Raw genomic sequence first — 25,086 nt, 5'->3', positions numbered from 1 at the left:
GTATTTTTTTCATAGTTTGTGTAATATGGCTACTTTCACTTTTGGTAGAATAACCTTTGAATTATCTGATAAGCACTAAGCATTTTAGAATTGCCAGATAGAAAGTTTACTATTCTAAAATAAATATAAATTTACCAACCATTTGGTTGGTAAAAAAATCCATTTGCTTTGCCTCACCTAGCAAATTAAATATCATCAGCAATTTATTCAGCTCAAATTTAATGAGTGGAAGAAGATTTATGTACAAGAACACTTAGGCCAGCTGGTTTTGGAAAAATATCTTTGTCTCTTTGGTTAGGTAGTGCTTGTGGGAAAAGAAAATGTGAAGCTGTTAGTTGCTCAGTTGTGTCTGACTCTTTGTGACCCCACGGACTATAGCCCACCAGGCTCCTCTGTCCATGGGATTCTTCAGGCAAGAAAACTGGAGTGGGTAGCCATTCCCTTCTCCAGAGGATCTTCCCTGCTCAGGCACTGAAGCCTGGTCTCCTTCATTGTAGACAGATTCTTTACCGTCTGAGCCATAGCTAGTGCTTAGACCTTACAAATACAACTCTCTTGACAGAATGTTCATTACACTATCTTATAAATGCTTTCCATTGGGTGGAATTAGTTTTTACTGGAGATTATAAATTCTGAGTGGGCCTAATGATGGGCAGTTTGTGTTATTATAGAAGTTCCAGCATAAGAGAGATGAGGTATCAACAGCAGAAGGTTACTGGCAGTATTTCCACTGAGTTTGGGTCTACCTTGATTGAAAAGGCGGCTCCCCTTTTATTGGCACCCTTACTCAAGCTTCTCTGGATTCCTGATCACAAATTCTAAATGTTGATGCACTTCCTGAGACCTAAGCATTGAGATTAGTCCATGAAGTTAAACTTTACATTGATATAATGAAGTTTTAAAAACTCCATGAAACATAACTCTTACACCTTGTCCCTGGTTTTTACTTTTTGAACTGAGAGTACAGGATGGTGGGGGATAGGGGGGCAGAGGAGTTGAGCAGTAGTAGGTGGCTCAGTGGTAAAGAATCCACCTGCCAAGCAGGAGTCTCGGGTTTGATCCCTGGGTTGAGGTGATTGCCTGGAAAAGGAAATGGCAACCCCCTCCAATATTCTTGCAGGGGAAATCCCATGGACAGAGGAGCCTGGAGGGCTATAGTCCATGTGGTCACAAAGAGTTGCACATGACTTAGCAACTAAACAACAATATATGTGTATGATAGGGCCACAGTGCTCAGAGGGAGGCAGCGATGAAAAGGGGTGGAGCAGGGAGGAACTGAGGTTTATGTGAAGGCTTTCCAGAAGAGGTGACACTCAGACTGATTTTAAAGGTTGCGGAAGAATCCAGGCAAGAGGGAAAGGAAGTTTTAGGCAGAGGAACGTGCATCTAAAAAGGCACAGAAATATGAAGACCCACTGGTTGAACTACATGCACTTCAGCATGGCTTTGGCTCAGAATAAGGGTAATTATAATGGTTGGAAGAGTGGACTAGGTCCAGATCTGCAATTTGGAATTTATCCATAGGTGGTATATGTTTAGCAATGTAATCAGGTTTACAAACTTGGAGAGATCACCCTGAAAGTTTGTGGGAGTCAGGGCAAGACCAGAGACAGGTAATCCACTTTGAGGGGCTTCCCAGATGGCCCTAGTGGTAAAGAACTCGCCTGCCAATGCAGGAGACACGAGAGACGCGGGTTTGATTCCCTGGGTCTGGAAGATGCCCTGGAGGAGGACATGGCAACCCACTCCAGTATTCTTGCCTGGAGAATCCCAGGGGCAGAGGAGCCTGGCAGACTACAGTCCATGGGGTCACAAAAGAGTCGGACACAACTTAGACTAAACAACAATCCACTTTGACAGCTGTTAGAATTGTTCTGACCTGAGATCAGGTATTGGACTAGGAGATGTCCTGGTGGGTGGGGATGGAGAGGAGATAGATTTGAAAGATATTCAGAAGGTAGAATTGACAGGGCTGAGGAAGTACAGGGTGAGGAACAGAGAAGACAAGGATGTCAAGGCATTTGGATGAATGGGAGTTCATAACGGAGTTAGAGAATAAGGAAGGAGGAACAGGTTTGGAAAAGAAAATGAGTTCCATCTGGGACAGTGACTTTGAGGTGCCTATGGGGAAGGAGATAGCTGGTAGGCATTTGGAGTTGTCAACTTTGTAGGCACTGGCTAGGGATGTGAATGAGGCCTTGAAGGTAGGGGGTTTTGTTTTGTCTTACTCATCTTTTCCTCAGCACTAATCACAGTGCTTTGTGTGTAGTGTGAGAGTGAGTAACTCATTTGTTACAGGATGTGCTCTTGAATTTTGGGGAAGTAATTTCCTCCCCCAAGGCTTGTCTTTCTCTTTCTGCAAGTGGGGAAGTTGAACTAAATCAGTGGCTCTCAACCAAACTTTTGCTTTAGTCTGGTATGTTGGGATTAATTGTGAGGAATGGCAAGTGATTTTTAATTAATAATAAAGAGCTGATGTTTGCTTGCCTTTTATTTTATTTTTTATTTTTTTTTAATTTTATTTTATTTTTAAACTTTACATAACTGTATTAGTTTTGCCAAATATCAAAATGAATCCGCCACAGGTATACATGTGTTCCCCATCCTGAACCCTCCTCCCTCCCCATTCCATCCCTCTGGGTCGTCCCAGTGCACCAGCCCCAAGCATCCAGTATCGTGCATCGAACCTGGACTGGCAACTCGTTTCATACATGATATTTTACATGTTTCAATGCCATTCTCCCAAATCTTCCCACCCTCTCCCTCTCTCACAGAGTCCATAAGACTGTTCTATACATCAGTGTCTCTTTTGCTGTCTCGTACACAGGGTTATTGTTACCATCTTTCTAAATTCCATATATATGCGTTAGTATACTGTATTGGTGTTTTTCTTTCTGGCTTACTTCACTCTGTATAATAGGCTCCAGTTTCATCCACCTCATTAGAACTGATTCAAATGTATTCTTTTTAATGGCTGAGTAATACTCCATTGTGTATATGTACCACAGCTTTCTTATCCATTCATCTGCTGATGGACATCTAGGTTGCTTCCATGTCCTGGCTATTATAAACAGTGCTGCGATGAACATTGGGGTACACGTGTCTCTTTCCCTTCTGGTTTCCTCAGTGTGTGTTTGCTTGCCTTTTAAATGAGAGATGATTTGTTACTCTTTCCAGACAAACCATACAAAATGGTCACAAGCTTTTGCTTAAAGGGAGAATTCTGCACTTGACAGCTAAGTCACAGTGTTATTAGTTTGTTTAATATTCCCATTTTGGTTCAAGCAAGCTTGTCCAGCTATAGCATCTAAATAAAGTTAGACTTGATTACAGACCATATTCTAAAGAACTGATTAGTTGCTTTTAACCAGTGCAATTAGATTACCATAAAAGGGGGGAAAGGAGCCCATATAATTAAAATAAAACTATCTTTGCCTCACCAAAAAAAAAAAAGAGAGAGAGAGAAACAGTCACACCCTGCAACTAATCCTGACAACTACCTTCATTCACAGTGGTGGTGGTTCAGTCACCAAGTTGTGTTTGACTCTTCCGACCCCGTGGACTGTAGTCCACCAGGCTCCTCTGTCCGTGGGATTTCCAGGCAGGAATGCTAGAGTGGGTTGCCATTTCCTTCTCCAGGAGCTTTATACTTAAACCATGATGGGGAAAATGAATAAAAGCAGAAAGAGGCTATTGCTTTTAAACGTTTCACCACAATCCAGATGATACTTCTAGCCTCTGCTTATGCTAATTTACAATAGTGAATGAGGACAAGACATAGATTTGCTAATGTGCATTTAATCAGCAAAGGACTGGCAGTGTCTGGGCTTTTATTCTGTAATGTTTCTAAGACTGTGTCCATTAAATGCAAACAAAAAAGGAAGAAGTCTTGGCAGAACAGTGGAAGTGATGCATACTTGATGATCAATGGATTTAAATATTATCTGTGGCATACAGCCTAGTCCATGCTTCAGCTGTTTCTATGGCTTGGGCTTCGTTGGTCTTCCACTACTCCGCTACATCATTTGTTAATGGATCATCTGGACTGGGAGCACTTAACAAAGACTGGATTGATAGCAGAACTGTGCACATCTGCAATGCTGGGGACTACTTGTCTTTCAAAATATCTAAACATTCTTCCCAACTTTTCTACATTCGGATGATAGATTCTGGTCATGAAACATACTTTGGGGGCTGCCATTGGGTGTTCTTTTGAAGGAATGGTTCAGGTTTAAAAGTCCCTCCCTTTATCACTATACTTAATGATGGTTAAAGATTTAAGACTGCAAAATTTTATGTTTATATCTTGGATCTATCATTCTGATTGTAAATAAACTTTGTCTCTGTAATGTCTTATTATTGAAGTACAGTTGAACAATAATATTAATTACTGTTGTACAGCAAAGTGATTCAGTTATACATACATATGTTCTTTTCATAGTCTCTTCCATTATGGTTTATCACAGGATATTAATTTTTATTTTTGCAACTTTAGGAACTCTATTTTCAGAACCTCTCAAAAAGAAAAGAAATCATGGAGAAGAAAGAGAATAACCGGAAGCTTCGGGTTTGTGTTGCTACTTGCAACCGTGCTGATTATTCTAAACTTGCCCCCATCATGTTTGGCATTAAAATGGAACCTGAGTTCTTTGAACTTGACGTGGTGGTACTTGGCTCTCACCTGATAGATGACTATGGGTAAGATGAAAGCATTTTCTTATGGTATTCTTCATCGCAACATGGTGTACTACTGAGAACTTGGGTCCTGGAGCCATGTGGACCCAGCTTCAAACGCCAGTTCTACCACTTAGTTTTTAGGTGGCCTTGGAGGAGTTGCCTAGCACTTCTGAGCTTCAGGTTCCTCAGTTATAAAACGGAGTGGGAACTTGTATTGCAGGTTACTGTGAAGAATGGAGATAGTGACATAAAATGTCTATAGAGGGATGCTGCCTGCCTATTAGATGCTAGTAAATTATAGCCATTATTATTACTATTATTTGCTACTACATTCAGAAATGCCATTTATAAATGTATATTGTGTGACTGTAATGTGATTCTATATAATCTGTTTTGTGAGTTCTAATGCTAATCCTACATGAAAAAACTGTATAAAGTAGTAGATACTGAATAAGATTTTAAAAATCTAATCTATAAGATAAAGTAGAATTACCATTACCATTGATACTTATTTTGATGACATTAGGTTTGTTATTGATCACAGTCTAAATATGAAAGATGAAACTTGGGAAATATTTCAGGGAGCAGAAAGAATGTATATACCAAAGATGAACATTGATTTTGTTATGTGTTAATAATAAAGTGGCTTTAGTACACCCTTGTGGCATGAAAACATGAATGCAGCCTCTGAAGAGGTAAAAAATACAATATGAAAGAAGCTTGTGTTAAGGTAAAATTGTCTTTTTCAGACTGTCCTTTAACAATAAGATAATGACAGCAAAAACAAAAACCTGCTTCCAAAAACAAATTTGGCAATTTGCTATAAGAAAACACTTTTAAAGACTAGAGAAGAAACTTATGGATAGCTTAAAAGTTCATAGATTTTTAAAATGTGAAATGAATTTTGGCTATCTAAGAAAATCCGCTTGAGTGTTCTTACATTGTTGAACAGAAATTGGACAAAGTAGAAGAGAAATTTTAGTTACAAACTGAGGTAAAAATCTAAGTGTGTTATTTTATTTCTTTGAGAAAAGTTTGGCAGGAGACTGGTAGGGGAGAGGCTTTCAAAGAGATGGCGGTAGGTCTCTTACCTGCCTGCCACAGTAATTAAGGGGGAAGGTAGTGTTTGTCAGGTGAGACTGTCAAAATGGAAACTTGACTGGTACTGGAAATATTTGTCTGTAGTGCATTCTCGCACAAGAAACTGGTTGCTCATGGGGAGAAGCACTGGATGACTGGAAAACAAAAGTGAGAAGTAGCCTTTTCACTTATAACCTTTTGTATATTGAGTTTTAAACCATGTGATTATACTATTTAAGAAGACATTAGGGCTTCCCTGGTGGCCAAGTGGTAAAGAATTCACCTGCCACTGCAGGAGATGTGGGTTTGATCCCTGGTCAGGGAAGATCCCACATGCCGTGGAGCAGCTAAGCCTTTGTGCCACAACTCTTGAGCCTGTGCTTAGAGCCAGGGAACTGCAACTACTGAAGCCCAAGTGCCCTAGAGCCCACGCTCCACAACAGGAGAAGCCACCACAGTGAGAGAAGCCTGAGCACTGCAGCTAGAGGAAAGCCCACGCAGCAACGAAGACCCAGCACACCAAAAAATAATACATAAATAAAAACTATAGGGAAAAAAGAAGACTTTAAATCAACAGAAGCAGTTAGCTACCTTTCTACCTCAACTAGTTGAATTTTTTAAAAAAACATCATTTTTATACTCTTAAGAATTGGGCAAAAAAATTCAAATGAATAACAGACTCCTTAGGAATTCATTGGTTCATTTATTCAGCACTTTTTTTTTTCAGATTGGTGTTATAGGCTTTTTTTGTTTTTTGAAGTATAGTTGATTACAATGTTGTGCTAATTTCTGCTATATAGCAAAGTGACTCAGTTATATGCACATATACATTCTTTTTTGTATTCTTTTCCATTATCCCAGGAAATTGGATATTGTTCCCTGTGCTATATATACAGTAGGATCTTGTTGTTTATCCATTCTAAATGTAATAGTTTGCATTTACTAACCCCAACCTTCCAGTCCATCCCTCTCCCTTCCCTGATTGCCCTGGCAACCACAAGTCTATTCTGGATGTCTGTGAGTCTGGTTTTTGTAGATAGGTTCATTTGTGCCATATTTCATTTCATTTATTAATTTGACCACACCATGTGGGCTTATGGGATCTTAGTTCCCTGACTAGGGATTGAATCCTGACCCTCAGCAGTGAAAGCACCAAGTTCTAACCACTGGACTGCTCAGAAATTCCCTGAATTACCTATTTCTTCTTGATTCAATTTTGGTGGGCTGTATGTTTTGTATGTTTCTAGAAATTTGCCCATTTCTTCTGAGTGTCAAATTTGTTGGCATATAATTAATTGTTCATAGTATTCTCTTAGGGGTTTTTGTATTTTGTGGTATTGAGATTTCTCCTTTTATATTTCTAATTTTTCAAAAATTTGAGTTCCTGTCTTTCTTTTTGGTGAGCCTGGCTAAAGGTTTGTCAGTTTTGTTTGCCCTTTCAAAGAATCAGCTCTTGGTTTTACTGATTTTTTTTTCTATTGTTTTTTTAAATCTCTATTTTATTTCCTCTCTGATAAATTTATATTTTATTTCCTTCATTCTGCTGACTTTAGGTTTTATTTCCTTCATTCTGCTGACTGGTAGGTTAGGTTGTTTATTTGAGCTTTTTCTTGTTTTTTTGAGGAAGACCTGTATTGCTATGAACTTTCCTCTAAGAACTACTTTTGCTGCATCCCACAGATTTTTGTATAGTTGTGTTTTCATTGTCATTTGTCTCAAGGTATTTTTAAATTGTTTTGATTTTTTCACTTACCCCCCCACCCCGCCACCTTTTTGTAGTAGCATGTCGTTTAGTATCCATGAAATCATTTTTTCTCTTTTCTTATAATTGATTTCTAGTTTTGTGCTTTATTTCAAAGGGATTTTGATTATGGTTCCTGATTCAGATGGTTAGGTATGAACATTCTGTAGGTAGGACAGTCTCAGAATTAAAGCTGTGTTGCAATCTTAGAAGACGTACCTGCCAGAGGTTTCCAAATTTGGTAAAAAAACAACCCCAGAAAAACCCAACATTGATGTACATATACAGAAAGGTCAACAACCCTTAATAGATAAATACAAAGAAAACTACATGTAGACATAGCATAGTCAGTTTGCCGAAGACAAGAAAATCTTGAAAGCAACAAGACCAAAAATTACATTTCTTACAGGGGAACTAATGATAAGAATAATTAACTCACTGACAGTGGAGGCCAGAAGACAGTGGAACATCTTTAATGTGCTCAGAAAAGGGGAAAAAACCTCTGCTAACACAGAGTTTTTTCATCCAGTGAAAATACCTTTTAAAAATAAAGCTGAAGTAAAGATATTTTCAAGAAAAGCTAAGCAAATTATCACCAGTAGGTATGTGCTGCTAAAAATGCTAAGGCAGATGCTTGAAACTGAAGAGAAATGATACCTGTTGGGCACTTAGATCTACAGGAAGGAGTAACTACAAATGGTAAAATACATGGGTATATATAAAAGAAAGAATGCCTTTAAAAAATAGATTTTAGTTTTTAGAATAGTGTTAAGTCCTGCGGCAAAACTGAGCAGGAGGTACAGAAGTTACCCATATACCTCTCTTCCTCTATACATGCATAACACCCCCCACTGTTGGCATCCCCTACCATACCTCATTGGTACATATTGTTCAAACGATGCACGTCCACTGACACATCATTATCACTCAAAGCCATGGTTTAATTGGTTCAACTTGGTGGTGTAAGTTCTGTGGGTTTGGACAAATGTATATTGATATGTATCTACCGTTATAGTATCACAGAGTCATTTCACTGTTCAGTTCAGTCAACCGGTCGTGTCCAACTCTTTGTGACCCCATGGACTGCAGCATGCCAGGCCTCCTTGTCCATCACCAGCTCCCAGAGTTTACTCAAACTCATATCCATTGAGTCAGTGATACCATCCAACCATCTCATCCTCTGTCATCCCCTTCTCCCGCTTTCAATCTTTCCCAGCATCAGGGTCTTTTCAAATGAGTCAGTTCTTTGCATCACCTAGCCAAAGTATTGGAGTTTCAGCTTCAGCATCCGTCCTTCCAGTATTCGAATATTCAGGACTGATTTCCTTTAGGATGGACTGGTTGGATCTCCTTGCAGTCCAAGGGACTCTCAAGTCTTCTCCAACACCACAGTTCAAAAGCATCAATTCTTCAGTGCTCATTTCACTGTTCACTGCCTCCCAAATCTTCTCCTCTACCCATTCATCCCTTCCTCTCCCCCCAACCTGTTTCCTGGCAGTAACTGATCTTTTTACCATTTCCATAGATTTTTTGCCTTTTCCAGAATGTCATATTGTTGGAATATCCTATATTATGTAGCCTCTTCTTTCATTTAGTAATATGCTTTTGAGTTTCTTTTATGTATTTTCATAGCTTGATAGTCATTTCTTTTCAGTGCTGAGTAATATTGCATTGTGTGGATGTATGATAGTTTATTTTTGCATTTTCTTACTGAAGGATATATTTTGATTGCTTCCAAGTATTGGCAATTATGAATAAAGCATATTTTTTTTTGGTAGATTTTTGTGTAATGTAAGTTTTCAGCTCCTTAAGTAGATCAAGGAACATGATTGCTCCTTGTAAAAAAGTATGTTTAGTTTTGCAAGAAACTGACAAACTATCTTCCAAAATGGCTGTATCATTTTGTATTCCCCCAACAGTAAATGAGAATTCCTGTTGCTCCATATCATTGCCAGAATTTAGTGTTGTTAGTGTTCTGGATTTTGTCCATTCTAATAGGTGTGTAGCAGTATCTCTTTTTAATTTTCATTTCCTTGATGACACATAATGTGGAGCATCTTTTCATATGCTTATTTGCCATCTTTGTATCATCTTTGGTTTAACCCATTTTTAAATTGGGTTGTTTATTGTTGAGTTTTAAGCTCAGGGGCCCAGCAAGAAATCCTAAGGGAAATTAGAAAATATTTTGACCTAAATAAATATTACAGTGTATCAAAATTTGTGGGTATAGATTAATCAGGGCTTATGGGGAAATTTATCATTTTAAATATTAATACTTATGTGAAAAAAGAGGTTAGAGTCAAGGGTCCATTTCCACTTTAATAAACAAGAAAGAAAATGAAGCCCAAAGTAAGTAGAAGGGAGGACCAAGGGCCAATAGAGTCAAAATCAATGAAATGTAAAAGTAGACTAAACAATAAAGAAAGTTAATTGAGCTAAAAGTTATTTGTTTAAAATAATAAAATCAACAAGCTTCTGCAGAACAAGGAAGGGGTAACACAGAAATTACCAACATAGGATAACAAAGAGGATGTCACTACTGATCTCAGCCATTAAAAGAATAAAAGGAGGATATTAGGCCAGTAAATTGACAATCAATTTAGACGAAATGGACAAGCTTTTGAAAAATACAGCTTACAGTATTTTTTTCTACAGAAAAGATAGAAAATCTCAATAGCTTTATATTAAATTTCTTTATATTAAAGAAATTTGGTTCATTATCAAACCCTATAAAAATAACTTCCTACAGAGAGACCTTCACTTTTGAATCCTATCAAACATTTAAGATCCCATTAAATTCCTATGGGAATTCTCACAGGATTTTCTTTATGTACAATGTCATAGCTTTTGTAGGAAAATCAAAGAAATCTATAAAATGACTGCTAAGCCATCTATATGATGTATGTAAAAAATCCTTCATAATCTGAGAAAATATCATAGTATTATATGGGTTAAATAGATTATAAAATTGTACTATGATATATTCTCAACCATTTTAAAATATTATGGGAAAAATTATGTATAAAGTGGTTAGAAAGAGGGACTTCCCTGGTGGTGCAGTGGTTAAGACTCCATGCCTCCCATGTAGAGGGTGCAGGTTTGATTCCTGGTTAGGGAACCAAGATCCCACATGCCACATGGTGTGGCAACAAAAAAAAGAAAGACATCATGGTAATACTGATGGTGCTGAGTGGTAGGTTTATGCATGATAATTTGCTGTGTTTTTCTAATTTTTAAGTAATGTTTTATATATTTCCAGAAAAAAAAATCAGATCTTTTAAAATCTAGTCATAACAAACAGGAAACTTTAAAGCATTGAGAATTGTTATTGCTGTTAAGCATGAAACAGCCTTGAAACTGCATTTTACAGCCAATTTAAGCCTACATTTTCACCCCAGTCAGAATTATGCTGCATGAGTGGTACCATATGAAAAGAATTCAGGAGATAATTTTCATCATTCAGAAATTTATAATATAGTACCATATCAGGTATCCTGGTTCCATACTACTTTTTTAGGAGCATTTATAAGTAACATTTTTTTCTATTAAGTAGCATGATTTCTTTTAAAAAATTTATATATATTTTTCAGTTCAGTTCAGTCGCTCAGTTGTGTCTGACTCTTTGTGACACCGTGGACTGCAGCATGCTAGGCCTCCCTGTCCATCGCCAACTCATTTGAGTAAACTCATGTCTCATGAGTAGACTCATGAGTTTACTCATGTCCATTGAGTCGGTGATGCCATCCAACCATCTCATCCTCTGTTGTCCCCTTCTCCTCCTGCCCCCAATCTTTCCCAGCATCAGGGTCTTTTCTAATGAGTCTATTCTTCGCATCAGGTGGCCAAAGTATTGGAGCTTCAGCTTTAGCATCAGTCCTTCCAATGAATATTCAGGACTGATTTCCTTTAGGATTGACTGGTTTGATCTGCTTGCAGTCCAAGGGACTCTCAAGAGTCTTCTCCAACACCACAGTTCAAAAGCATCAATTCTTGGGTGCTCAGCTTTCTTTACAGTCCAACTCTCACATCCATACATGACTACTGGAAGAACCCATAGCCTTGACTAGACAGACCTTTGTTGGCATATAATATTTTTAAAAGGAAAGAAAAAGTCGTGATCACTGTAAAATTTAGTCTCTTTTTTCCTAATAAAAACATTCTGCCTCCAGGTGCTCACTGAAGCGGGGCACAGGTGAGACCTGCAAGGTGTGGGAGGTGTTGGTCTAGGTGGTGACTACAGGGGTGTTTGTGTAGAAAAAGTAATCAAGTGATCTGTATATTTATGGCCTATGCTTTTAATTTTTGTGTGTAAGTTATACTTCAGTTTATTTTAACAAGGAAATTTCGTGAAATATTTCTCCCTTCAGAGTTAATGTTTTATTAAAATAAATAGTTAAAATAGGGCTATGTTTTTATAGCCCTATATTTAAGAACATGCTCTCACATTTTTATTTCTCCCTGCTTTAGAAACACGTATCGCATGATTGAACAAGATGACTTTGACATTAACACCAGGTTACACACGATTGTCAGAGGGGAAGATGAGGCAGCCATGGTGGAGTCAGTAGGCCTGGCCCTTGTGAAGCTACCAGATGTCCTTAATCGCCTGAAACCTGATATCATGATTGTTCATGGAGACAGGTTTGATGCCCTGGCTCTGGCTACATCTGCTGCCTTGATGAACATCCGAATCCTTCACATTGAAGGGGGGGAAGTCAGTGGGACCATTGATGACTCTATCAGACACGCCATAACAAAACTGGCTCATTATCACGTGTGCTGCACCCGAAGTGCAGAGCAACACCTGATATCCATGTGTGAGGACCATGACCGCATCCTGCTGGCAGGCTGCCCTTCCTACGACAAGCTGCTCTCTGCCAAGAACAAAGACTACATGAGCATCATTCGGATGTGGTTAGGTATGTGTCAGACTTTATTCAGTCTAATGGTGCTTTTGTCCCAAAGTTTGGTTATGTTTCAGTCCTTTTGGTAACTGTTGTATATAGAAGGTACCATTAGCAGTCGGAAGGCTAAAATTTTATTCATAAATCTTGCCCTGTAGTATGACTTCACCTCTCTGAGACTCATCTTTTCTAAAAGATAGGCTTAATGGACTGAATTTTTGAAATCTATGCTATTTTTATATAACAGAATGCTTTTCATCTGTTAAATACAACGTTACAGGTGAATATTTAGTTGCAAGGACAGATCCTGACATATCAAAAAGGGAAAAAATGGAAGCTACAAATTGTATAATGTGATGCTATTTTTATAAAAAACAATAGCATAATAGAAAAGTTGGTAAGTACACCAAATCATTTATAATATTTACTTCTGATTAGTAGAATTATGGGTATCTTTTTTCCTTTGTTTTTTTAGCACAATGAAAAAAATTAATTTTAATGCCTTTCTTACAGGCTTGTTGAAATACTCAGATAATGTTGAAAGCAGTAAGCCATAAGTACTTATAAGGGATTATGATTATTGTTAAAAAGCAGAAGTCATAGTTCTACGATTAGAGTTTGTTAGCCCTGTAAATAAGCCTTAAGGAAGGCTGTTCATTTATCTTCAGATCAATGATCTAGATTCCTGGAAGTTACTTTTTGCTAATCAGAGGCAAAGAAAAAAGGTTTGCAAACAATGTCAGTTGGTTAATTTATAATGAGTGTACTATCTTGAGGCTAAATCAGAACTAATTGTCTGTTTAGGTATTTAGGACTCTCTGTGAAAAGGTAGATCAGTTGAATAATGATAATAAATTGATCTAGTGGTTGTATAATTTAAGATTTTAAATCCAGATCACATTAGAACAGGAATGAAATTGGATTTTTTTTTACTCTATAGTTTAGCCCATTCTGTGTATTTCTTACCCCTGGACAGATTCATAGCTGTAAGGGAACCTGTTGAGATAATGCTGATGTAACAGACTTCCGTCTCTCAGTCTCCCCTTTCTTTGTTTTTTAATTTTTTAAATATAAATTTATTTATTTTATTGGAGGCTAATTACTTTACAATATTGTATTGGTTTTGTGATGCATCAACATGAATCCGCCACGAGTGTACACATGTTTCCCATCCTGAACCCCCCCTCCCACCTCCCTCCCAATACCATCCCTCTGGGTCATCCCAGTGCACCAGCCCCGAACATCCTGTATCATGCATCGAGCCTGGACTGGCGATTCGTTTCACATGTGATAATACATGTTTCAATGCCATTCTCCCAAATCTTCCCACCCTCTCTGTCTCCCACAGAGTCCAAAAGACTGTTCTATACATCTGTGTTTCTTTTGCTATCTCTCATACAGGGTTATCATTACCATCTTTCTAAATTCCATATATATGCGTTAGTATACTGTATTGGTGTTTTTCTTTCTGGCTTACTTCACTCTGTATAATAGGCTCCAGTTTCATCCACCTCATTAGAACTGATTCAAATGTATTCTGTTTAATGGCTGAGTAATACTCCATTGTGTATATGTACCACAGCTTTCTTATCCATTCGTCTGCTGATGGACATCTAGGTTGCTTCCATGTCCTTGCTATTATATACAGTGCTGCGATGAACATTGGGGTACACGTGTCTCTTTCAATTCTGGTTTCCTCGGTGTGTATGCCCAGCAGTGGGATTGCTGGGTCGTATGGCAGTTCTATTTCCAGTTTTTTAAGGAATCTCCACACTGTTCTCCATAGTACCTGTACTAGTTTGCATTCCCACCAACAGTGTAAGAGGGTTCCCTTTTCTCTACACCCTCTCCAGCATTTATTGCCATTCTGACTGGCGTGAAATGGTACCTCATTGTGGTTTTGATTTGCATTTCTCTGATAATGAGTTCATGGATCGGAAGAATCACTATAGTGAAAATGAGTATACTACCCAAAGCAATCTGTAGATTCAATCCAATCCCTATCAAGCTACCATTGGTATTTTTCACAGAGCTAGAACAAATAATTTCACAATTTGTATGGAAATACAAAAAACCTCGAATAGCCAAAGCAATCTTGAGAAAGAAGAATGGAACTGGAGGAATTAACTTGCCTGCCTTCAGGCTCTACTACAAAGCTACAGTCATCAAGACAGTATGATACTGGCACAAAGACAGAAATATAGATCAGTGGAACAAAATACAAAGCCCAGAGATAAATCCACGCACCTATGGACACCTTATCTTTGACAAAGGAGGCAAGAATATACAATGGAGAAAAGATAATCTCTTTAACAAGTGGTGCTGGGAAAACTGGTCAACCACCTGTAAAAGAATGAAACTAGAACACTTTCTAACACCATACACAAAAATAAACTCAAAATGGATTAAAGATCTAAACATAAGATGAGAAACTATAAAACTCCTAGAGGAGAACATAGGCAAAACACTCTGACATAAATCATAGCAGGATCCTCTATGACCCACCTCCCAGAATATTGGGGAAAAAAGCAAAAATAAACAAATGGGACCTAGTTAAAATTAAAAGCTTCTGCACAACAAAGGAAACTATAAGCAAGGTGAAAAGACATCCTTCAGAATGGGACAAAATGATAGCAAATGAAGCAACTGACAAAGAATTAATCTCAAGAACATACAAGCAACTCCTGCAGCTCAATTCCAGAAAAATAAACGACCCAATCAAAAAATGGGCCAAAGACCTAAACAAACATTTCTCCAAAGAAGAAATACAGATGGCTAACAAACACATGAAAAGATGCTCAACATCACTCATTATCAGTCTCCCCTTTCTGCATGCTTCTAAGCAAGCATTCTTGCACTCTGTTCTGGTTATACTGTTAGCTTTGTATGTTTTCTGAAAAACTTGTAATGAAAGAAAATAACCCTTATAAAGCAGAATACAACAAATTTGTAATTGCAGGGCTTCAGGTTCTGTTTGGAACCATTTAAGCAGTTTCTCCTACAGAAGCAGAAGATTTTAAGAAGAGGTGGCAAGAAAACACAGAAGAACTGTACAAAAAAGATCTTCATGACCCAGATAATCACACCCAGAAGGTGTGATCACTCATGTAGAGCCAGACATCCTGGAATGTGAAGTCAAGTGGGCCTTAGGAAGCATCACTACGAACAAAGCTAATGGAGGTGATGGAATTCCAGCTGAGCTATTTCAAATCCTAAAAGATGATGCTGTGAAAGTGCTGCACTCAATATGCCAGCAAATTTGGAAAACTCCACAGTGGCCACAGGACTGGAAAAGGTCAGTTTTCATTCCAATCCCAAAGAAAGGCAATGCCAAAGAATGCTCAAACTACCACACAATTGCACTCATCTCACATGCTAGTAATGCTCAAAATTCTCCAAGCCAGGCTTCAGCAATACGTGAACCATGAGCTTCCAGATGTTCAAGTTGGTTTTAGAAAAGGCAGAAGAACCAGAGATCAAATTGCCAACATCTGCTGGATCATGGAAAAAGCAAGAGAGTTCCAGAAAAACATCTATTTCTGTTTTATTGAATATGCCAATGCCTTTGACTGTGTGGATCAGAATAAACTGTGGAAAATTCTGAAAGAGATGGGAATACCAGACTACCTGACCTGCCTCCTGAGAAACCTGTATGCAGGTCAGGAAGCAACAGTTAGAACTGGACATGGAACAACAGATTGGTTCCAAATAGGAAAAGGAGTGTCAAGGCTGTATATTGTCAGCCTGCTTATTTAACTTATATGCAGAGTACATCATGAGAAATGCTGGGCTGGATGAAGCACAAGCTGGAATCAAGATTGCCAGGAGAAATATCAATAACCTCAGATATGCAGATGACACCACCCTTATGGCAGAAAGTGAAGAAGAACTAAGGAGTCTCTTGATGAAAGTGAAAGAGGAGAGTGAAAAAGTTGGCTTAAAGCTCAATATTCAGAAAACTAAGATCATGGCATCTGGTCCCATCACTTCCTGGCAAATAGATGGGGAAACAGTGGAAACAGTGGCTGACTTTATTTTTTAGAGCTTCAAAATAACTGCGGATGGTGATTGTAGCCATGAAATTAAAAGAGGCTTACTTCTTGGAAGGAAAGTTATGACCAACCTAGACAGCATATTAAAAAGAAGAGACATTACTTTGCCAACAAAGGTCCACCTGTGGTTTTTCCAGTAGTCATGTATGGATGTGAGAGTTGGACTATAAAGAAACCTGAGCATAGAAGAATTGATGCTTTTGAACTGTGGTGTTGGAGAAGATTCTTGAGAGTCTCTTGGAGTGCAAGGAGATCCAACCAGTCCATCCTAAAGGAGATCAGTCCTGACTGTTCATTGGAAGAACTGATGTTGAAGCTGAAACTCCAGTACTTTGGCTACCTGATGCGAAGAGCTGACTCTTTTGAAAAGACCCTGATGCTGGGAAAGATTGACGGCGGGAGGAGAAGGGGACGACAGAGGATGAGATGGTTGGATAGCATCACCGACTCAATGGACATGAGTTTGGGTAGGCTCCAGGAGCTGGTGATGGACAGGGAGGCCTGCCATGCTGCGGTTCATGGGGTCACAAAGAGTCGGACACGACTGAGTGACTGAACTAAAGCAGTTTCTCTGTGAAAAGGAGAATGACAAAATAGCCAAAACTGGATTTTTTTTTTTTTTTTAAGCCGGTGGGGGAAAATAAGACATTTTCTGCAAAGCTTTTACCTGCTTCTTGACCTACAATTTCTTATGTCATCCTTCTCCTTACAGGAAAAATAGCACTGGGTAAGCCACTCAAACATGCAGCTTTGTAACCAGAATATTAATAAATAACAGCCCTAATAAAAATATTAGAAAAGTTAAAAAGACATGTTAACATTTCTAATAATGAAAGAAGTACCATAGTAAATATAGAACTTTTGACACAAAACCAAATAATGGTACCATAATAGAAATGCTTTAAATAAATGCTTTAAATGTGTGGAAGGACTGAAGCTGCTGAGTTCTGGAGACAAAGGCAGATAATGTCAAAGTCCTACATCACATCGAGGAACCAGTGTGGGATTTGCACAGAATATGTTATTGCTAGGGATGGGTAGCCGCAGCTCATTGTCCTGTGTTTCCTTTTTCCTTTTTTTTTTTTTAAGATGTCTAGTTTTTGCTCTTCTGTTTTCCTTTTTTAATAAAGAAACTGCTTAAATGTTTCCATATAGAGCCTTAAGTTACAAAGTGCAGTCCTGCTGCATTCTGCATTATAGGGTTATTTTCTGTATACTACAAATATTTCTCAATCACACTTAAAGTAGAAGATAAAGAAAAGCTCTCATGGGGTAAACTGCTGGAATTTTTCTTCCTCTTCACCTTCCACTTGCTCCTTAGCAGTAAGTTGTGTAGAATGATCCTCTGCGTGGGACCACAAAAGCTCCGTTCATCCCCACTCTCAAAGAACAACTGCCACCAAAAAAGGCACAAAAGTCAAAGAGACTCATCCAATAAGCGTTCTCAAGACAGAGTAAATGGGCAGACTGAACTCCAAGAAAGACCATGGGCTGAGGGGGGCTTGTGACAAACACACTATTTCACTACAGCTTGTTGTATACATTTCCTTTAAGGTTCTTAGCAGTCAGCCTTGGGGAATCATGAATGAGTAACTCAACTACTGCATTAACGGTTGACATCATTCTTCTGTTTGCCAGTCACAGATGAGCTAATTCACATTGTAGAAGCAACACATCATAGTGGGACTAACTTGTACCTGCAGCCAGATTGCAGCATACACATGATGTTTCCATGTCTGTTACAGCAGACACCTCTTTAGTTGGTTTTCTTCTCCCCAAGTTTTTAATTCTCTTTGCACTAGTTTCTTTCTAATGGCCCTGATCTATATCTAATAGATTGCCTGAGTTTGTGTTGACGGCATCTTTGTGTTTTTGATAGAGTCTTTTAGGCCTTTAGACCTTTTTTATGCTTTGTACCAAAATGTAATGATGATATCCCCATGCCACCCCCAGTTTAGAACATGATGGGTCCAACAATTTTTTTAAATAAAATTTTGGAGGCTGTAGTCTTTTGAATAATACTGAAGATTCTTAGTAACAACTCTCTGTTACTATTACATCATAAAAAATAACTGCTACTGGTTGAATTTGGATTAATGATAATTATAGTTCATGATAAAGTTGTTCATTAAAATTAGTATCACAAAGAAATATTTTCTTTCATTAAAACTTAGTGAGTAGGAGCTTCCCTGGTGGCTTAATGGTAAAGAATCGGCCTGCCAATGCAGGAGAAACAGGTTTGATCCCAGGTTTGGGAAGAGCCCACATGCCACGGACCACCTCTGCACCACAGCTACTGAGCCTGTGCTGTAGAGCCCAGGAGCTGCAATGATTGAAACCCGGGTGCCCTAGAGCCTGTGCTCTGCAACAGGAGAAGCCTGAGCACCACAACGAAGAGTAGCCCCCGCTCACTGCAACAAGAGAAAGCCTGCATGAAGCAATAGCAGTTGCTGCCCAGCACAGCCAAAAATAAATAATTTTTAAAAATTAGCAAGTAGAACTAATTTCCAGTTCTATGGGATAATATAGGCACTGTTGCGAAATGGTTTGTATTATTTGACATAGCACTCTTCATCCAAATTTTTACACTTTACATTTTTGCTGAGGAACTGTCCTTGAGATCCCTGGGGATGAGTGAAGCCTTTCTAGTCTTTTGAACAGAGTTAGAAACACTGGCATTCTATTGAATCTGGTGAGTGAGAGTGGGGAAGCTCCTGTGCATTATATGAAATTTAATGTTCAGTCAGTCTCTGAACCCTCTGATTTGCAACACATTATTACTCATTGACGATAAGTCATTAGAAACACCAGTTAGAAACTGGAAAGAGTCGCATTTTTCTAACACTTTGAAATATTTTGGATTTTAAAACAATGAAGTCTAGTGTCTGCTATTTAAAGTTTTATATTTTGTTTGTGGTAGCAAGCACCTTTGTAAAATGTTAAGTTTGCTGAAGAATCCTTGGACTTGTTGCTAAAAGTTCTTATTGTTAGATCCTAATTTGGATGCCCTGCTTAGATTGTGACAAACTGTTTTTTCCTTAGAATTTTTAAAAGCATAGACCTGGGGGTCTTGCTGTTCAGAAATTGCTTCTTCCTCCTGTAAGATTCTTAATTAATGAAGCCATGTGATTTGATTTTCTTTAAACAGGTGATGATGTAAAACCTAAAGATTACATTGTCGCACTTCAGCACCCTGTGACCACTGACATTAAGCATTCTATAAAAATGTTTGAATTAACATTGGATGCACTTATCTCATTTAACAAGCGGACCCTAGTTCTGTTTCCAAATATTGATGCAGGTAATTGAACTTGAAAGTATGCCACCTACCTTTCCAGTTTTTTGTTTCTATCATGTCTTCTTTTGACTGACATTCCTGTCCTGCTCATCTTATCATTGAAGGCCATTCTATTCTGAAATGTATTCTGATTTTCAAAGGGTCACGACCAATTTTTCAGTAGATTGAAGAGTTTGCAATATTATTGTCAAATCTAGTAGAAACTTAGTAGGAAAGAAATACTTCTAAATCTCCACTCTATATTTTCATGTTTAGTCTCTTCCCTCCAGTTTCCATTCCTGAGAAAATGCAGTAGCCAAGAGATATAAACCTTAGAAGTTGAGTGTCTCTAGGAAACTAGTGATCCTACTGACCACAGTAGAATAGCCATTAGTTATTTCTTGTGAACATTTTTCCTTTATCTTGTAAACCATTTAACAGTTGGTTCTTTCCATAGGGAGCAAAGAGATGGTTCGAGTGATGCGGAAGAAGGGCATTGAGCATCATCCCAATTTTCGTGCAGTTAAACATGTCCCATTTGACCAGTTTATACAGCTGGTTGCCCATGCTGGTTGTATGATTGGGAACAGCAGCTGTGGGGTACGAGAAGTTGGAGCTTTTGGAACACCTGTGATCAACTTAGGAACACGTCAGATTGGAAGAGAAACAGGTATTTACCCTTATCGTTCACCTGACTAGGCTTCCTACACTTGTTTGCATTATTACAGGTATGCATGTATCAGTGCTGTCATATGTGTTTATGAACAAATGAGTAAATGAGGTTAATGACCAACTGTAGCCTGAAACCTGTAGATAGCACACATATTACCAAAGTTTTTAGGGCCCTTCTTGTATTTGTATTGTCTTTGTAATAGCAGAGCTAAAAGTTTCTTAGTTAATTATGGTCTTTAATAGTTGTGTTTGAGAATGTGATTGAATGTTTAAGTATATGAATGCTAGCCTTTCATCTTCCTGGGTCCAGTAAAATGAAGGGAATCAACAATACCCTTACACTCTTGGTTTGAGCAGTGGGGGGTTCTCTTTCCTGATACGGAGGACCCTGAGGAAGGAACAGTTTGGGAGGGGGTAGAATTAAGAGTTCTCTGTGCTGCGCTTAGTTGTGTCCGACTCTTTGTGACCCCATGGCCTGCAGCCCTCCAGGCTCCTCTGTCCATGGGGATTCTCCAAGAATACTGGAGTAGGTTGCCTATTCCTTCTCCAGGGAAACTCCCTGACCCAGGAATTGAACCAGGGTCTCCTGCATTACAGGATTCTTTACCAGCTAAACCACCAGGCAAGCCCAAGAGTTCTCTGATGGCCATGTTAAGTCTGAAATGCCTTTTAGATATTGGAGTGGAGATGGTGGGTTAGCACCTATATTGTTCCAGGAAGAGCTGAAATTGAAGATACAAATTTGAGAGTGATTGGCAAATAGGTGGTGTTAGTTAAGATATCAGTTCAGCTGCTGTAACAGACACAAGAAAATAGTGCCTCAAATAGATTTTCTTTGTTTCTCACTGGTAAGTCATCAGAGACTTAGCTTCCATCTATCTTTTTTTTTTTCTCTGTCTCCTTGATGGTTGCTCCAGCTCTTGCTGTCACTTGATACACTGGCACATTTTAGCCATTGGGAAAGGAGGAGAGGGGAAGATACCCTTCCCTCTAAAAGCACAACTTGGAAGTTGCAAGTATTTCTTCCTGCATCCCATAGAATGTTGTCACGTGGCCACATCCAAGGGAAGCTGAAAAATATGTATAATCTTTAACTGGGTGATCAGATGTCAAACTAAAAATTCTGCTACTGATACAAAGGATATTGAGGATAATGCCACACTCAGCCAGGAATGATACTGACATTTAAAACCAAAGGTGAAATGAGATTACCCAGGGGGGATCATGTAAATAGGGAAAAGAATGGAGCCCAAGACCAACCTCTGGAGTCTTTCTGTTGCGGAGGGAAGAGCCAGGAAGAAAGACTGAAAAGGAACTGCCAGAAAATCAGGAGTGTGATATCATTAAAGCCCAGAAAAGAAAGGGTTTCAAGGAGATGGTGTTGAATGATGCTGCGAGTTCAAGTAAGACATGAACAGAGAATTGAACACTGGATTTGGCACCAGGGTTGTTTAGCAAAAGCAGTGTGTCCTTTCTGCCACCACACTTAAAAACACATGCCCTCCATCCTTTCCTTCTTACCTTCTTTACATTGGAGGGTGTGGGGCCACCCCTGCCTGTCCATTGCTCAGCCTTCTGTGTTCTAGATCCCCACCCTCCTGCTTCTCAAGGACTGTCAGTCATCCTTTCTCTTCCATGTTGCTTCCTTAGCATTTAAACATGCCTAGGCCTCTGGTATGTTAAAACTACAAAACAACCCCTTCTCTCACCCCACACCTCTCCCCAGCCACCACCCTTCTGTTCTGCTCTTCTTCATAGCCAAGTCCGTTGAAAAACATGTCATTGTCACTGTATTTACTCCCTCAAATTGGTCAGAAAATGTATGGAGAGAATGTGACTGTATCAACAGCTGACTGGCTAACTGACTGATACCCTGGCCTGACCAGCTGATCCAGCAGCTGGCTGAGTAGATGGAAGTCAGGGCAGATGGAGAGAGTGGATTTGCTGGATGACTTTATGAGTGACAAGTGGATACTGGATTAATTATTTATTTCAATAAAGAAACCAAAGTTTGATTTATTCTCTTTGGGAATAAAGGAATCTATGGCCCTCAAGTATCTGATATATGGACATATTGCTGCGAGTGCTTGCAAAGGTATAAAGTAGAAAAGTGCATTTCTCTAATAGAAGATGACTTGTTTGAAGCCTTCTGGGTTTCAGGACTAATTATGAGCACAACACACTGCTCATTTCTGTCTTCTCTGGTTTCTCCCACTTGTGAATTACCGTGACGTCACTGGACTTACCTAGGGGAGAATGTCCTTCATGTCCGGGATGCTGATACCCAAGACAAAATATTGCAAGCATTGCACCTTCAGTTTGGTAAACAGTACCCTTGGTGAGTGTATACTTTTAAAGTGATTTAAAAGGGGAGTTGCCTTGGGCACCATTTTCAAGCTGTTTATCCTAACAGCATTCTCATTCTGCATTCTTAGGGGTCCCTGTCTGCTGGTGAGATAGGGCTTGTTAATACCCGCTATGACTCTACCAAGGGTTCCAGTGGAGAATAATTTGTCTTAGTTAATTAATGTAGCACTTCTACCAGGAAATATTGCTTTAGCCTATTTTGAATTTCTGTAAGTATTAGAAAATAATGTAACTGATTTTCTTTAAAAATAGTACACTTCAGCATTTTAATTTAGACTATCCTTTCTGTTTCAAATTAAAGATGTTTTCCTTTACTTGAACGTTTTTTTCTGAAAATAACTTTTTCCCCATAAAAGTAAAGATAAAAAGCAAAAAAAAACTTTATTATTATCCCAAACTATGATATATTGGCTTAAAAGAGGTAATTTTCCTTTGATCTTACTGGGATTTTGTTAATGATATCTCAGGCTGGAAATAGCTGTATTTCAATCAACAGCAGTTTTAGATATTCCATTGATAATATGAAGGTCCTTAATTAAGTGTTGCTGAAGAGATCCAGGTGTTGTTTTATAGTTTAAAGGGAAAAAGCCCAAACTATTAATTACTTGAAGTTTCAGATTCCAATAATACCATGTCCTCCATATAATTTAATATGTGCAAGAGAAACATTTAATTTAGTTGACTTTTTGGACATTGCAGTTCAAAGATATATGGGGATGGAAATGCTGTTCCAAGGATTTTGAAGTTTCTCAAATCTATTGATCTTCAAGAGCCACTACAAAAGAAATTTTGTTTTCCTCCTGTGAAGGATAACATCTCTCAAGATATTGACCATATTCTTGAAACTCTAAGTGCCTTGGCTGTTGATCTTGGCGGGACGAACCTCCGAGTTGCAATAGTCAGCATGAAGGTAAAATAACCCCTAAGGTTATAACTTTACATCCCACACGAGTAGTTGATTTTCTTAAAATATGGTTGGAAGGTAGGACTATAAACATACATAAGAGCTTGGACTCATTTGCCAATAGTATTGACTTATAGGTCCATTACAATGCTTGTCTTACTATTTTACTAATCACTAATATTTTAAAGAGGTAAAATTCTCAAGGAATTCAAGTTTGTAGATTTGAGCTGACAATGGGAGACCCATTAGACACCAGAGAGGGCATCTACCATGCAGGAGACCTGAAATTCTATACTCAGTAACAGCTTGGAGCATGGAGCATGTTGATTACTCTCACTGCCCTGGGGAGGGTATCTTCAGATGGTGAGGGGAATTGCTTCTCCTCTGGATCATGATTTTAGTTGAGTTCAGCATACCTTCAATCTCTTAAGCAGACCAGCACCATAACGTTGACAGAGCCTTTATAAAACACCAAAACGTCCATGATAAAATAATCTTTGATGATGTAACAAGGAAGAATAAAGTTACCAGAAAAATCTTTGAAACATTATAGGTGTATGACGTTTCAGGAGTCCATGAGAAATATAAAGGACTTTAAACACAAAGTTGTTTAGATCAATTAAAAAAAAAGCAAAACAAAACATGATTTTATCTAGTGAAGCCAAAGGGCCTCCTTTATAAAATTTTTTTGGGGAGGCCACACTGCGTGGCTTGTGGGATCCCAGTTCCCTGACCAGGAATTGAACCCAGAACCTTGGCAGTAAGAGTGTGGAATCCTAATCACTGAACTGCCAGGGAATTCCCTATAAAAGTATTATTAGGGAACTTCCTTGGTGATTCCTTCCAAGAATATGCCTGCCAATGCAGGGGACATGGCTTCAGTCCCTGCTCGAGGAAACTTCCACATGCCTTAGGAGCCCCTGAGCCTGTGCACCACAACTGCTGAGCCCACGTGCCACAGCAACAAAGACCCAGAGCAGCCAAAAACTAAATAAATTAATTTTAAAAATATTACTAGAAAAATGTTTCCTTAACACATGATGATGATGATGATGTGAAGTCGCTCAGTCGTGTCTGACTCTTTGTGACCCCATGGACTATAGCCTGCCAGGTTCCTCCGTCCGTGGGATTTTCCAGGCAAGAGTACTGGAGTGGGTTGCCATTTCTTTCTCCAGGGTTCTTAACATATATTCCATATCAATGACCAACACCCTCAATAGTGGCAGGTCCAAAGATGCACTTGTTAAAATCAAGTGGAAAAGAAGGATATTTTCTGCAATGTTATTTAACATAATTCTCAGAGTTAGGAAGGGAGTAAAGCAAGGAATGAACAGCAAAAATGGCGATTGTGCACAGGATTAAAAAAAAAAATTTACTTATAGATAATATGAATAAACCAACAAGCTTGTAGA

The 25,086-nt window shown here is 38.6% G+C and overlaps 1 protein-coding gene across 5 annotated transcripts in view; it reads left to right on the top strand.

Annotated features, from left to right (window-relative positions):
- The window catches only part of GNE (glucosamine (UDP-N-acetyl)-2-epimerase/N-acetylmannosamine kinase), a 66,547-nt gene that overhangs the window by 30,614 nt on the left and 10,847 nt on the right, over window positions 1-25,086 (top strand). For 4 of the 5 annotated variants that reach the window (XM_045165083.1, XM_045165084.1, XM_025281717.3 and 1 more), the window contains 6 exons: window positions 4,496-4,698; window positions 11,966-12,417; window positions 19,603-19,755; window positions 20,189-20,401; window positions 22,654-22,741; window positions 23,470-23,680. In XM_045165083.1, the coding sequence (XP_045021018.1) occupies window positions 4,496-4,698; window positions 11,966-12,417; window positions 19,603-19,755; window positions 20,189-20,401; window positions 22,654-22,741; window positions 23,470-23,680 (1,320 nt within the window). The remainder of the gene's footprint in view (window positions 1-4,495; window positions 4,699-11,965; window positions 12,418-19,602; window positions 19,756-20,188; window positions 20,402-22,653; window positions 22,742-23,469; window positions 23,681-25,086) is intronic. The other variant, XM_025281719.3, reaches the window with a different exon arrangement.

Source organism: Bubalus bubalis, chromosome 3 (assembly GCF_019923935.1).
Source record: "Bubalus bubalis isolate 160015118507 breed Murrah chromosome 3, NDDB_SH_1, whole genome shotgun sequence".
Classification (NCBI taxonomy): domain Eukaryota; kingdom Metazoa; phylum Chordata; class Mammalia; order Artiodactyla; family Bovidae; genus Bubalus; species Bubalus bubalis.
This window is presented reverse-complemented; position numbering and strand designations above follow the sequence as displayed.